This window comes from Schistocerca americana, chromosome 6, assembly GCF_021461395.2.
Source record: "Schistocerca americana isolate TAMUIC-IGC-003095 chromosome 6, iqSchAmer2.1, whole genome shotgun sequence".
Classification (NCBI taxonomy): Eukaryota; Metazoa; Arthropoda; class Insecta; order Orthoptera; family Acrididae; genus Schistocerca; species Schistocerca americana.
This window is the reverse complement of record NC_060124.1, coordinates 297158835-297174258: the sequence shown is the minus strand read 5'-3', so window position 1 is coordinate 297174258 and position 15424 is coordinate 297158835. Positions and strand designations below refer to the sequence as shown.

At 36.8% G+C, this 15424-nt stretch overlaps 1 protein-coding gene across 1 annotated transcript in view; it reads left to right on the top strand.

Annotated features, from left to right (window-relative positions):
• LOC124620104 (multidrug resistance-associated protein 1-like) overlaps positions 1-5968 on the top strand; it is a 30029-nt gene extending 24061 nt beyond the window's left edge. The window contains exons 4-5 of the mRNA XM_047146773.1: positions 2611-2690; positions 4787-5968. Coding sequence (XP_047002729.1) covers positions 2611-2690; positions 4787-4898 — 192 coding nt within the window. The 3' untranslated portion in view covers positions 4899-5968. The remainder of the gene's footprint in view (positions 1-2610; positions 2691-4786) is intronic.
• The last annotated feature ends 9456 nt before the right edge of the window (positions 5969-15424 follow it).

The window sequence follows — 15424 nt, the reverse complement described above, 5'->3', positions numbered from 1 at the left end:
CAACTTAACAAATTTCACCTCAGTTTCAATTGAATCCACACTGGTTTTAATTGAACTTTAGATTTAGTTGAACCATCTTCAGATTTAACATAACCAACTTCAGATTTAAGTGAGCTTTATTTGCTTCCCAATATTATCAGGCATCTGCAACAACAAATCCCATTTGTGGAAACTTATACCTCTCAACATTACGATCAGAATCTTGCTACATTACAACCTGCTGTTCACCATTAGATACCTTCATATACCTATCAACACTACCATCTTCACAACAGACATAACTGAAATCATTACAGTTATCTCCTACAACTGATCCTTGCTAAACAACCTCCTACTCTTGGTCCATTTGATGCATACAAACATTGCCACCTTTCACATCCACATTAACCAGTTGTGCATCCCAAGAGTGACTACACATTGTTAGGCGGTATTACCTGCTCTTTATTTACTGTCAATATGCCACCTTGTGCATCAAACAAGTTGTGGCCGCAATGAGTGCAGCAAACAAAAACACACTCACTGCACAGGTGTGGGTCTACCTACGCAAGGCACTGGGATGATTCCCGATATTCCTTGACTGCTGCAACTGAAAATCACAACGCTGCATCCCCGTGCACCATAGGCACATGCAGGCTGCTGGGAAGGATTTGAAGCTGATGGAACTGCATCAGCAGAGGCCATATTACTCTGTTGAGCACACATGTGCACGTCACTCATGAACTGCTAGGCATACTGTGTCAGCCACACTCATGAAATCATTCACTATCATTGTACATACATCAGTTCACATAAATGAGCTGTGTTTCTCACACTTGAATAGTTTATTAAACCAAGCAGTTTTGTCTTTGTCAGAAATCAAATGAAAACTAGTTGATTAATACTGTTACCAGCTTACTCCCCTTTAAATATTATTCCACTGATTAGAAAGGTGTTACAAATCTATGCAAAAACATAGTATATTAACATTACATGCAAAGACTCATACTGAGACCAGAAACTTGTGATGTTTCAGTTCTTCACAGTCAGTTCTTGATAGTCTGGATGGCATACTTCCCTTGATCATCTCCATTCATAAATGTACCCTGCTTTAGGCAACCGTGTAAATGCAGACTCATTCAAGCATGTTATGTGTTTCTTTTGGTTGATAGTGAAATTTGTGTATTCCTTGAGCTCCCATTTTATCTTATCTTTTTGAGAGTTTACAGATACATTAGTCTTGGATGGTCACAATTTAAATGAAATATCTTACAGCATGAAGTTCACAAGTATCATTAGTCTACCAGATTACATTAATTATTAATTTTGAAGAACAACCTATAATTAATGTGGTGGTAATGATACTGCTATGATGTCATTATGGTCTTTCATAGTAAATGTAAAGAATTATCTAGCTTCTACTAATATTTACTGAAATGGTGATCTGTAGCTTCAAAATCACAGTATTAAATAGAGGACAAGAAGTTTGTTAGCAGTTTTGTTTAGTTAATACAAAAATAAAGAATTAATTTATGAAAAAAAGAAACAATATGCATGTGTGTGCAGGCATCAGGGTGGAGCATGTGCAAGAGGTGGGTGTGAGAAGGGAGGTTTCTTGAAATGGAGTTGAATAAGCTAAATTCTGCTATATTCTCAGAACTCAGTATACAGAGTGTCTCATCCAGTCTGGGCTATAAGCCCGTCCACCACTCAGAGTAGTCATAGAATGAGGCGATAGGAAGAGGGTGAGAAGGTGATTACTGTTTTAAGTGGTGTGTGGCAGGACAAAGAGAACTGAGACAGAGGTAGACAGCCAAAGCCATGTACTCTGTAACAAGCAAGATGACAGGAAGCCACCCGCTCAGTCTGAAAGCTGAATCACAAAAGAGAGACTAGGCTGTTTTCTGACTTCAGAGATTCAGCAAGCAACTACCACATGAAACCTTTTTCACACCTACTATAGGCTGCCTGTAGACCTGCATGGCTAGTTGCTTCAGTAGAGCACAAAAATGGTGGTATCTGCTAAATCCATAGTTCTGTTGGGAATGTAGGTACTTTGGGGAACTCAAGCTGGTAGTGGGTTCCAGTTCCAAACATGAAAGAATATTTAAATTGTCAATAAAATATTAATGAATTGCTCCCATTAACCTGAAACTGCCATGGCATTCTGTACATGTGCATGTGTGTGGCGCATGGCCCAGGCATGTCTGCATACACAGTGGTGATAACTCAGTTGGAGAGAAAAAGAGAGAGAGAGAGAGAGACAGAGAGAGAGAAAGTAAACTATTGCAGATGCATTGTGTCGGTCCCAAGGCTTTCAGTAAATATAAATATTCATAACATGCAATTCTATGCAAAAGTTTTTTTCTGTAGTTATAACTATACCATCTTCCTTAGTTTTGAGCAGAATATATTTAATGTGCAGTCAGTGAATGTTTTGAAACATAATATATATTTGTAATGGAGCTTTTCACTGAAAAGTCGCTTGTGAGCTGTAGTCATTTTTAAATCTTTTGTCCTGCTTGTCACCTTTCCTTGAAATGTGAAAAAGAATTTGTCACCTCAGAATATGTCTGCTGATTTACTGTTAATATGTCCGTATTTTTAAATTATTTCTCTTTTTCTTTCTTCCAGCAAACAATACGCACAGAATTTGAACAGTGCACAGTCCTGACAATTGCTCATAGGTTAAACACAATCATGGATTACAACAGGTATATGGCATGTAAATGATAGGATTACATCTACAGATGCAAAAAAACTGAGAGAAACCATATGAACTAACATTTGTTGGGTCTATAGTATTAACTGGGTAAGAAAGTGTGCAGGATATTTTATTTATTCTGTGGTAACTAACGAATAATAATGGAAAAAATAGCCAACATTGGAAACAGAATAAGAACTTGTATCAGGTGCTCTACTAATTGGTAATTGTCTGTTTTTCAGTGAATGCTTCATTTCAGTTTTTGAGGCATTCTTTTTCTATCCTGTGTGCTAGATTCTGAATGTGCAAACCTTAGAATGTTTCAGTGTCTTAGCTAGTTAGAAACAGAATATTATTGTAAAGGTGATTATGAGACTAATATGTTTTATTGCTACACATACAAAGTCTGGAATTGGAGCCTTATGGTAATAATGCAATAGAAAAATATTTTGTAATTGAAGGTGTGTGTGTGTGTGTGTGTGTGTGTGTGTGTGGGGGAGGGGGGGGGGGAGGTCTCAATGCCAGATGTTACAGAAAAATGCTCTCTTAAACATTAATTTATTGCGGCAGATCCACACATTAGATGTGTAGTTGAGAAGAAGGTTTGTCATTAGATGTCACATTGGTTGTTCATATTCTACATATTTTACCTAGCAAAAAAAAATGATATCAGTACATACTACAAAAATAATGGAAAAAGAGAGAGACAGAAGAGGGAAAGAGAGAGAGAGAGAGAGAGAGAGAGAGAGAGAGAGTGTGTGTGTGTGTGTGTGTGTGTGTGTGTGTGTGTTTCTTCCACATCTCCTCCTAAACCACAATTGCTGTGGAGCTAAGAACTGTCTCCCTATCAAAGATATGGGGATGGGAATGAAAAGTAGTATAGCCCACAATGAATTAATTTATGATTGTATTCACTTAGTATTTGCAAATGAGGACACTTATTGACTTGCAAAAAACTTTACACATAATTTCAAACCTTCAGAAAATGTTTTCTCACTAACAACCCCGGCAAAATGATGAAAGGAAAAACAGTTTATTGCTTACTACTTTTGCACTGTTCACGCATATGTGTCATGACATTATAATTCATTACTTCTTTACTACTAACTGTATTTGCAACACACTTTGCATCCAGTATGATCATATACCATGAAAATGCAAAATTATGTCATTGTACATCATAGTTCAGGGAATATGATGTTATAAACAATTAGATGCATGAAAAATGCCACATCAAGAATGACATTTAAATTTATTTCTTCTTTTTTACTAACTCCATTCACAATACTTTTTCAGACAGTACTAACATATTCTGCTGCATGTACCTACAATACCATATCATTTTATGACACATAGTTCATGAGATGTGACATCATAAACAGTGGGATTTATTAAAAAATGCTGCATCATGCATGATGTTTAAATTTATTAGTTCATCATTACTAACTCCACTCACATCATATTTTGCAGAAAGAACACACATGTGCTGCTGAATGTACCTAAAAAGTTGTATCATTGTACAACAAGTAGTTCAGGAGGTATGATGTCATAAACATCAAGCACAAGGACAGATGCTGCATGGTGTAGTGGTGGAAGCACAGCTATAAAATTCAATGCTTGGGCAATACCACATTCCTGTGCTAGATAGTATTATAAAATGTCACTTATCAGAGGTAGCAGCAGACACAAACATCAAAGACAGGTCACACTGTCAGTTTATTTAATTCCACCATCAGTTTTCGATCTGTCTGAAACTACTGACACTTTACTCTAATGCTCATGTGCATATTCATTAATATTCCCAATCTTCCTCTACCATTATCTAACTCAGTAAGAAAAATCCTATTGATCCTACTGGTTTTTGCTTTCTGTCTTTCTTTCTTTCATTGTCCTCTCCCTTCCTCCCAAGTTAGTCCTCACACCCCATTCTCTCTGGTGAAGCAGGAAGTTTCTCAGAAAATAGTTCACATGTATTAAATGATCCAAAATAAATATTGTGTGCTCCATTTTGTCTGCTTGCTTTGCTTGGGGTGATGTACTGATACATTATGTGTACTGAAAAACTGGAATTTCGATTTTTAATTGCTTGATTTGCTTTGTTTCCAGAATTATTGTGTTAAACAAAGGAAAAGTAGTAGAATTTGATTCACCTCAGTCACTGTTGGAGGACAGGACCTCTATCTTCTACAGCATGGCCAAGGATGCAGGCTTAGTGTAACTAAAACAAACAGAATATATATCAACTAGAAGAGGACAAAAACCATATGTTCCTCCAGTTCAAAAATCCATCGTATCCAACTGCTTCTTTCAAGAGAAGCATGGTTAGCTGTAAACAGTTTAATGATTTCCAGAAGAAACTATGTATGGACACAAACATACTTTTTGCCAGTATTGTGTTTTTGTTCAGGACATAGAAAACAGTACAAAATCAAGAATAACAGATGCTACTTGACATCCATCATTTATCTTCATAATCGTAAATGATTGTTTAATTTAATGCTGTACATGATATTTTGAAGCAAGAACTTGCCAAGATTATCAAGAAACAAGCTCTTTTTCTCAGCTTCACCGCAGCACATTTTTTAATCGCATTTAACCTTCCAGCACTTGATAAGCTATCCATTTTAGCACATATTTTGCAGAGGGATGTTACTAATACCAATAAGTTAATACAGTATGTTTCTTGGTGATCTTGCTTCCATAGCCATGTAAACTTTAGGCATCCTGTGTACAAGATGCCTATGTTCATTTTCTTTTATATTAGTGACTCAATGACTCTTTTGTAACTCACCTCTCATAATATTGGTCCTTGCAGTTTTAATTCCACCATGTCTTCTGTTACGGTCTTTTTATCTGGCACAGGCAAATATTACTATTTTTTATGATGACAATGACAGTGGGAGGTGATAAATCAATTTACTTCCTGCACTTAAATTGAAAAATCCAAAGCATTAAAATGGCAATTTGTTGTTTTATATTTTTTGATAGCTAATTGATTCATTCCATAGTTCATTGTGGTAAATAATAACAACATTGGAAAGTGTAGCTTCTGATTTCCATACTGATGTTAAACTACAATGTGAAAGCCTTGTTGCTGGTGGCAGATGTGATACATCATCCTCTTTTGTGTTTTATTGTATTAGTTATTACAAAAGTACTTATTTATTTTGTATTCATCCGTGTCAATTTTGTCAGTGACACATTACATCACAGGACATTTATGTAAATGTATATGCATTATTAACAATATTATGAAAAGGAAAGTTGCCACTCACCATATAACGGAGATGCTGGTGTGTGTGTGTGTGGGGGGGGGGCTGTCATCTATTTTTGATGAAGGCCTTACTGGCCAAAAGCTTTATTTGTGGCATTCTTTATGTTGTGTCTATCTGTGACTCAGCATCTCCGCTATATGGTGAGTAGCAACTTTCCTTTTCATAATACTGTTACATTCCATCCTGGATTTTCCATTATATGAATTATTATTACTATTACTGTCAGACACTGATAGCAAATATCTGTTTGTGATGTATATTGTGTGCTTGAAAAGCAGGCCTTCATTCTCTGGTGTGTCAGAGGAAAATAAGTGCCGGCTGCAAATGATACTGAGTATTTGTGAGAATATTTTGTCTTGATGTTGTGATAGACTATGTACTTCATTAACTGCCTTAGATGAATTCCCAAAATTGTGATATCTGAAGCCTATGCATGCAACTGTGATTGTACAGTTCATTCTCATTTCAGAAAATATGTTTTTTTGGAACGGCTATGTATACTACACACATTTGATACTTTTGTTTCAAATAAAACAATAAATTCTTGGATAAAGATATTATTTCCTTCAAAATGTATTTAATATGTGAGAGGCACATGAATCAAGCAAATTAAATACAAAATGAATGAAATCATTACAAGAAAAAGAAATTGGGTAGTTCTTACCATTGAAGCCTATAGAAGATTGGTAAATAAAGTTGGTAAGGATGGGAAGGGGGAGGGATGGAAATGGAGAAGGGAGCAGGAGGGAATGGAAAAGATGGAGAGAGGGAGGAGGAGCGAAGCCATGGAGATGAGGCTAGTAGCTAAAAAAAAAAAAAAAAAAAAAAAAAAAAAACACTGGCTGCATTAGGTTAAAATTAAAACAATAAAATGGAGTGGTGAAAAAAAGAAGAACTGAAGAAAGACAGAATAACACAATTGGAAATACCACAAAAAGAATTTTAGGCACAAAATTCATGACTGGACAGTTGGCTTGGCAGAAAATCTCAAGAACATGAGAACAACTTGATCTGACAATAAGAAAAGGACTCAATCTGAGAGAGTGACAGTAATAATGGCAAAAAGATAATGAATTTAATCATGGCAATTTAATCACACAGTTTACTCGCTGAACTGCACAAGCATCATACCATTGACTTCTTGGACAATGACTATATCTATCTGCTTGTGCAAGAGAAAAGTTGTTGCTCTTTGTTGAAAAGAAAATACAGATGCAAGTGGCATAAATAGAACTAGTTTATTACCAAATGCCAATACAAGGAAACAGACATATCCTATAAGAAGATGCTTTACTGGTAGTGTACAAGGTAAGTTCACAAATTTCTTTGCTAGCATAAGAGCTGTTCCTTGGAAAATGAGATTATCTTAAATTCAGACCGCAGGGGAAAATGGGATAAATCAATGTGAATAAACATTACTAGATAGCAATATCAAAAGATGAAACAATGATTCATACATCAATGTTATGTTCCTGAAACTTTACTGTTTTAGTAGTTCATACACATGGAAGAGATTGTACCTTTTAGCTATTATATGAGCATTTTTATAATAAATCAAAATACGACAGAAACCAGTGACAGGAAACAGCTCTGGGGCAGAAGAGATAATACCAAATTACATATAAAAAAGCACATTTAATTCACTTCTGAGTTTTATATATTTACAAACCACCATCTATAAACCATGGATCTTGCATGCCTCAGAAATACAGACAGTTGCACCATAGGTGAAACTGCAACAGACAGACATGTGGCTCCTGAACAGGTGCAGCAGCCTTCTCAGTTGTTTAATATCTGATCTTGTAACATCAGCCAAAACAGCCTTGCTGTGCTGGTCTTGTGAATGGCTGAAAGCAAGGGGAAACTACAGCCATACTTTTTTCTCGAGGGCTTGCAACTTTACCCAATGGTCAAATGATGATGATATCCTCTTGTGGTAAAATAATCCAGAGGTTAAATAGTCCCACATATAGATCTCTGGATGAGAACTACCCAGGAGGAAGTTGTCTTCAGCGGAATCAAAACTGGTATCCTACGGATTGGAACATGGAGTGTCAGATCTCTTCATTGCACAGATGAGTTAGAAAATTTGAAAAGGGAAATGGATAGGATGAAGTTAGATATAGTGAGACTTAATGAAGTTCAGTGGCAGGATGAACAGGACTTGTGGTTGGATGAATACAGGGTCATAAATATGAAATCAAATAGAAGTATGTTTACTAATAAATAAGAAAATAGGAATGTGGGTAAGTTACTACGAACAACACAGTGAACACATTATTGTAACCAAGATAAACACAGAGCCAACATGCACTACAATAGTAGAAGTTCATTGGCCAACTAGCACCACAGATGATGAGGAGGTTGAAGAAATACATCACGAGATAAAATAAATTATTCAGATAGTTAAGCGAGACGAAAATTCAATTGTGATGGGGTACTGGAATTTGATAGTAGGAAAAGGAAGAGAAGGAAAAACTGTAGGTGAATATGGACTGGGGGAAAGGAATGAAAAAGGAAACCACCTGGTAGAATTTCCCACAGAGTATGATTTAATCATCAATAACATTTGGTTTAAGAAGCATGAAAGAAGGGTGCATAAGTGGAAGAGACTTGGAGACACCAGAAGGTTTCAGGCTGATTATGGAATGGTACGACAGAGTGATTTTGAAACCAGATTTTAAATTGTAAGGCATTTTCAGGGGCAGATGTGTACTCTGGCCACAATTAAGTGGTTATGGACTGCAGATTAAAACTGAAGAAATTGCAATGAATGTAGGAAATTAAGGAGATGGGACCTGGATAGGTTTAAAGAACCAGAGGTGGTTGAGAGTTCCAGAAGGAGCATTAGGCAACAATTGACTAGAACAGTGGAAAGCAACACAGTAGAAGGCTAATGGGTAGCGTTGAGAGATGAAACAGAGAAAGGCAGCAGAGAATCAAATAGTTAAAGAGACAGGCCTAATAGAAATCCTGGAATAACACAGATCTTGAATTCAATGGGTGAAAAGAGAAAATATGAAAGTGAATCAGGTGAAAGGGAATTCAAACGTTTAAAATAAGAGTCTGGCAGGAAGTCCAAAATGCTTAAGCAGGAATGGCTAGAGGACAAATGTAAGGATTTACAAACATATTTCACTGGGGGAAACATAGATACTGTTGTTGTTTGTTGTTGTGGTCTTCAGTCCTGAGACTGGTTTGATGCAGCTCTCCATGCTACTCTATCCTGTGCAAGCTTCTTCATCTCCCAGTACCTACTGCAGCCTACATTCTTCTGAATCTGCTTAGTGTATTCATCTCTTGGTCTCCCTCTATGATTTTTACCATCCACGCTGCCCTCCAATACTAAATTGGTGATCCCTCAATGTCTCAGAACATGTCCTACCAACCGATCCCTTCTTCTAGTCAAGTTGTGCCACAAGCTCCTCTTCTCCCAAATTCTATTCAATACCTCCTCATTAGTTATGTGATCTACCCATCTAATCTTGAGTATTCTTCTGTAGCACCACATTTCGAAAGCTTCTATTCTCTTCTTGTCTAAACTATTTATTGTCCACGTTTCACTTCCATACATGGCTACACTCCATACAAATACTTTCAGAAATGGCTTAATGACATTTAAATCTATACTCAATGTTAACAAATTTTTCTTCTTCAGAAACGCTTTCCTTGCCATTGCCAGTCTACATTTTATATCCTCTCTACTTCGACCATCATCAGTTATTTTGCTCCCCAAACAGCAAAACTCCTTTACTACTTTAAGTATCTCATTTCCTAATCTAATTCCCTCAGCATCACCCGACTTAATTCGACTACATTCCATTATCCTCGTTTTGCTTTTGTTGATGTTCATCTTATATCCTCCTTTCAAGACACTGTCCATTCCGTTCAACTGCTCTTCCAAGTCCTTTGCTGTCTCTGACAGAATTACAATGTCATCGGCGAACCTCAAAGTTTTTATTTCTTCTCCATGGATTTTAATACCTACTCAGAACTTTTCTTTTGTTTCCTTTATTGCTTGCTCAATCTACAGATTTAATAACATCAGGGATAGGCTACAACCATGTCTCACTCCTTTCCCAACCACTGCTTCCCTTTCATACCCCTCGACTCTTATAACTGCCATCTGCTTTCTGTACAAATTGTAAATAGCCTTTCACTCCCTGTATTTTACCCCGGCGACCTTCAGAATTTGAAAGAGAGTATTCCAATCAACATTGTCAAAAGCTTTCTCTAAGTCTACAAATGCTAGAAATGTAGATTTACCTTTCCTTAATCTATTTTCTAACATAAGTCGTAGGGTCAGTATTGCCTCACATGTTCCAACATTTCTACGGAATCCAAACTGATCTTCCCTGAGGTCGGCTTCTATCAGTTTTTCCATTCGTCTGTAAAGAATTGCCGTTAGTATTTTGCAGCTGTGAGTTATTAAACTGATAGTTCAGTAATTTTCACATCTGTCAACACCTGCTTTATTTGGGATTGAAATTATTATATTCTTCTTGAAGTCTGAGGGAATTTCACCTGTCTCATTCATCTTGCTGACTAGATGGTAGAGTTTTGTCAGGACTGGTTCTCCCAAGGCTGTCAGTAGTTCTAATGGACTCAGGTCTTTCAGTGCTCTGTCAAACTCTTCAAGCAGTATCATATCTCCCATTTCATCTTCATCTACATCCTCTTCCATTTCCATAATATTGTCCTCAAGTACATCGTCCTTGTATAGACCCTCTATATACTCCTTCCACCTTTCTGATTTCCCTTCTTTGCTTAGAACTGAGTTTCTATCAAAGCTCTTGATATTCATGCAAGTGATTCTCCTTTCTCCAAAGGTCTCTTTAATTTTCCTGTACGCAGTATCTATCTTACCCCTAGTGAGATAAGCCTCTACATCCTTACATTTGTCCTCTAGCCATCCCTGCTTAGCCATTTTGCACTTCCTGTCAATATCATTTTTGAGAGGTATGTTTTCCTTTTAGCCTGCTTCATTTACAGAATTTTCATATTTTCTGCTTTCATCAATTAAATTCAATATTTCTTCTGTTGCCCAAGGGTTTCTACTAGTCTTCGTCTTTTTACCTATTTGATCCTCTGCTGCCTTCACTATTTCATGTCTCAAAGCTACCCATTCTTCTTCTACTGTATGTCTTTCCCCCATTCCTGTCAATTGTTCCCTTATGCTCTCACTGAAACTCTGTACAACCTCTGGTTCTTTCAGTTTATCCAGATCCCATCGCCTTAAATTCCCACCTTTTTGCAGTTTCTTCAATTTTAACATACAGTTCATAACCAATGGATTGTGGTCAGAGTCCACATCTGCCCCTGGAAATGTCTTACAATTTAAAACCTGGTTCCTAAATCTCTGTCTTACCATTTAATAATCTATCTGATACCTTTTAGTATCTCCAGGGTTCTTCCATGTATACAACCTTCTTTCATGATTCTTGAACCAAGTGTTAGCTATGATTAAGTTATGCTCTGCACAAAATTCTACCAGGCGGCTTCCTCTTTCATCTCTTAGCCCCAATCCATATTCACCTACTATGTTTCCTTCTCTCCCTTTTCCTACTCTTGAATTCCAGTCACCCATGACTATCAACCTTTCACTACCTGAATAATTTCCTTTATCTCATCATACATTTCGTCAATTTCTTCAACATCTGCAGAGCTAGTTGGCATATAAACTTGTACTACTGTAGTAGACGTGGGCTTCGTGTCTATCTTGGCCACAATAATGTGTTTAATATGCTGTTTGTAGTAGCTTACCCGTACTCCTATTTTTTTTATTCATTATTAAACCTACTCCTGCATTACCCCTATTTGATTTTGTATTTATAACCCTGTATTCACCTGACCAAAAGTCTTGTTCCTCCTGCCACCGAACTTCACTAATTCCCACTATATCTAACTTTAACCTATTCATTTCCCTTTTTAAATTTTCTAACCTACCTGCCCGATGAAGGAATCTTACATTCCACGCTCCGATCCGTAGAACACCAGTTTTCTTTCTCCTGATACTATCTGCAGGAAAAGTAAAGAAGTGTTTGCAGAGACAAGAAGCAGATGTATGAATGTCAAGAGTTCAGATGGAAAACCAGTCCTAAGGAAAGAAGGGAATGCTGAAAGGTGGAAGGAATGTATAGAGGATCTATACAAGGGAAATGTGCTTGTAGGCAATATTATAGAAATGGCAGAGAATGTAGATGAAGATGAGGTGGGAGACACAACGATGTGAGAAGAATTTGACATAGCAGTGAAAAACCTTAGTCAAAACAAAGCTCGGGGATTGGACGACATTTTGTCAGAACTACTGACAGCCTTGGGAGAGACAACCATGACAAAACTCTTCCACCCAGTGTGCAAAATGTGAGATACAGGTGAAATACCCTCAGACTTCAAGAAGAATGTAATAATTCCAATTCCAAAGAAAGCGAGTGCTGACAGATGTGAATGTTACTGAACTATCAGTTTCATAAGTCATGGTTGCAAAATTCTTTACAGAAGATGGAAAAACTGGTAGAAGCTGACCTTGGGGAGCGTCAGTTTGGATTCCAGAGAAATGTAGGAACATGTGAAGCAATTCTGCTCCTACAACCTATCTTAGAAGATAGATTAAAGAAAGGCAAACACATGTTTACAGCATATGTAGATTTAGAGAAAATTTTTGATAGTGTTGCCTGGAATACTCTCTCTGAAATTCTGAAGATAGCAGGGGTAAGACACAGGGAATGAATGGCTGATTACAGCTTTTACAGTAACCAGACTGCAGTTACAAGAGTCAAGGGGCATGAAGGGGTAGCAGTGGATGAGAAGGGAGTGAGACATGGTTGTATCCCATTGTTAATGTCATTCAATCTGCACAATGAGCAAACAGTAATGGAAACAAAAGAAATATTTGGAGTAGAAATTAAAGTTCAGGGAGAAGAAGTAAAAACTTTGAAATTTGCTGATTATACTGTAATTCTGTCAGGAACAGCAAAAGACTTGGAAGAGCAGCTGAACAGAATGGACGGTGTCTTGAAAGGAGGGTATAAGATGAGTATCAACAAAAGCAAAACAAGGATAATAGAATGTGGTCAAATTAAATGAGGCAATGGTGATGGGATTTGATTAGGAAATGAAGTACTTAAATTACTAGATGAGTTTTGTTATTTGGACACTAGATTACCTGATGATGGCTGAAGTATAGAGGATACAAAATATATATGGACAATGCCAAGAAATGTGTTTCTGCAGAAAAGAAATTTTTTAACATCGACTATAGATTTAAGTGTTAGGGAGTCTTTCTTGAAAGTATTTACGTGGAGTGCAACCATGATGGGAGTGAAATATGGATGATAAACAGTTCATAAATGTGGTGCTACAGAAGAATGCTAAAGATTCGGTGGGTATATCATGTAACTAATGAAAAGGTACTAAGCACAAAAAAAATTGTGGCACAAACTGATTAGAAGGGACTGTTTGATAGGACACATTTTGAGACATGAGTGGATCACTAATTTTGTGCTAGAGGGAAGTGTGGGAGGGTAAAAATTATAGAGGGAGACCAAGAGATAAAATAAAGTAAGCAGATTCAGAAGGATGTAAGTTGCAGTAGTGATCTGGAGATGAATAGACTTGCACAGGATAGAGTAGCAAGGAGAGCTGCATCTAACAGTCTTTGAACTGAAGACCACAACAACATATTTATGAAAACATGAAAAGATTTTATATTTTTGTAAACATTGTTTAATTTTTTTAAAAGTAATATTAAATGCTGCATGTGGTAGTGAAGGGTTGCAGTATTTGGCTTTGTAGAAACAAAATAATTTTATGTTATTAGAAGTCTACAAACTTCTGTTGAGATACTGACAGAAAAGCTGAAAAATAGCACTCACTGTCAGGCCATATAAAATGGCTGTGAAACATTACAGGTGACCTATTTCTGCATATGATTCTTACATTGGCATCCAGTTTGAAGATGCTGACATCCTCCTTCTCGGAGTTTTGCATCCATCACTTCTTGATTATTTTGTTACAAAATAGGAGCCATTGTCAAACTTAACCTGTTTCACTGGTTGGGTTTCCAATGAAAATATTTTTCCTGGACACTGGAATAAGAAAATTATAGCCAGCTCCTCATTATATTGTGCTTCTTTTACATTACATTTCAAAAAATTTTCATTGTTTGATATAGTGTGACATGCAAAGATATCCTTAATTTGTTCTCCAGTAAACTTTTTTCCTTTCTCCCCTGTGTGTGTATATTAAAAAGTCTGTATTTCTTTGACTAACTTCTTCTTCTAAAAGGCATTTGTACACACTTAATATACTGAACTTCAGTTAAGCAAGTGAAACATAACATAACTTTGAAAAAAAGTGGACTCAGTCCCTTATTCCTCTGTGGTCTTCAAATATTTAGTGATAAGTAATAAATGAAATTATGTATAAAAGATTTTTTTTTTCATTTATGTTTTATATTGAAAACAGGGACACATATTTTGTATGTTCCATCACAACTATTACATTCTTTGATCTAATCCTTAGAATTCTAAATTACAGAATGACATTCCACTCAAATAATGAAAATTTCAGTACGAAAAGTCATTGTTGCCCTACACAAATCTTAATATGATTCCAGAAACACAAAAATTTTGACAATAAGAATGCTGACAACGAACACCATGCGAGGTGGCAACTGCTAACGCTCATCATGTGGAAGTAGCCATTCTGCTGAGTCATCCACTTTGTAAGGCAAAAAATGGCTGAATCGCTGTAGCCAGTTGTTGGTAAGAGCAGGTGTGCAATGGATCACATAGCTTAACTGCCACTGTTTAAGTGTCTGCCTAAATAATGGAGTAGTCAGTTTGGCTGAATGCCTTGTGGAGAAAGCAGGTTCGATTGTCAGCCATGTTGGATAGTTTACGAACTCAGGGGGTGGGTGTTGTTTTGTTGTCATCATCTGTCTGCAAGTTGCCAAAGTGGTGTCAAATAAAAAGACTTGCACTAGGCAGCTGAACAACCCTAGATTGAAACTTCCCGGCAGATTAAAACTGTGTACCAGACCAAGACTCGAAAGGCAAAGGTCCCGAGTTGAGTCTCGGTCCGGCACACAGTTTTAATCTGCCAGGAAGTTTAATATCAGCACACACTCCGCTGCAGAGTGAAGATCTCGTTCTGGAACCCTCGATTGGGTCTCCTGACCAAAAATTCCGTATGGTCACTTCATTGTGTAAGTATGTACTGTATGTATGGGAACTGCCTGTTTAGAGAAAAAGATAGCTCTGCCACATAGATCAGTTATGAATCAAGTATGAATTGACCTTGGACTTTAGAAGATAGCTTTACCCACAGTTGTTAATCTACAACTTGACAGATGTCATGATTTTAAATTAATTTCTTCAGAGGACCACGAGAAAATGTCTTTCTATTCATTAAATTAAATGAGAGAAACAAGCAGTGTAGTAATCTTTCCAAAAATTTAGCAGGTCCT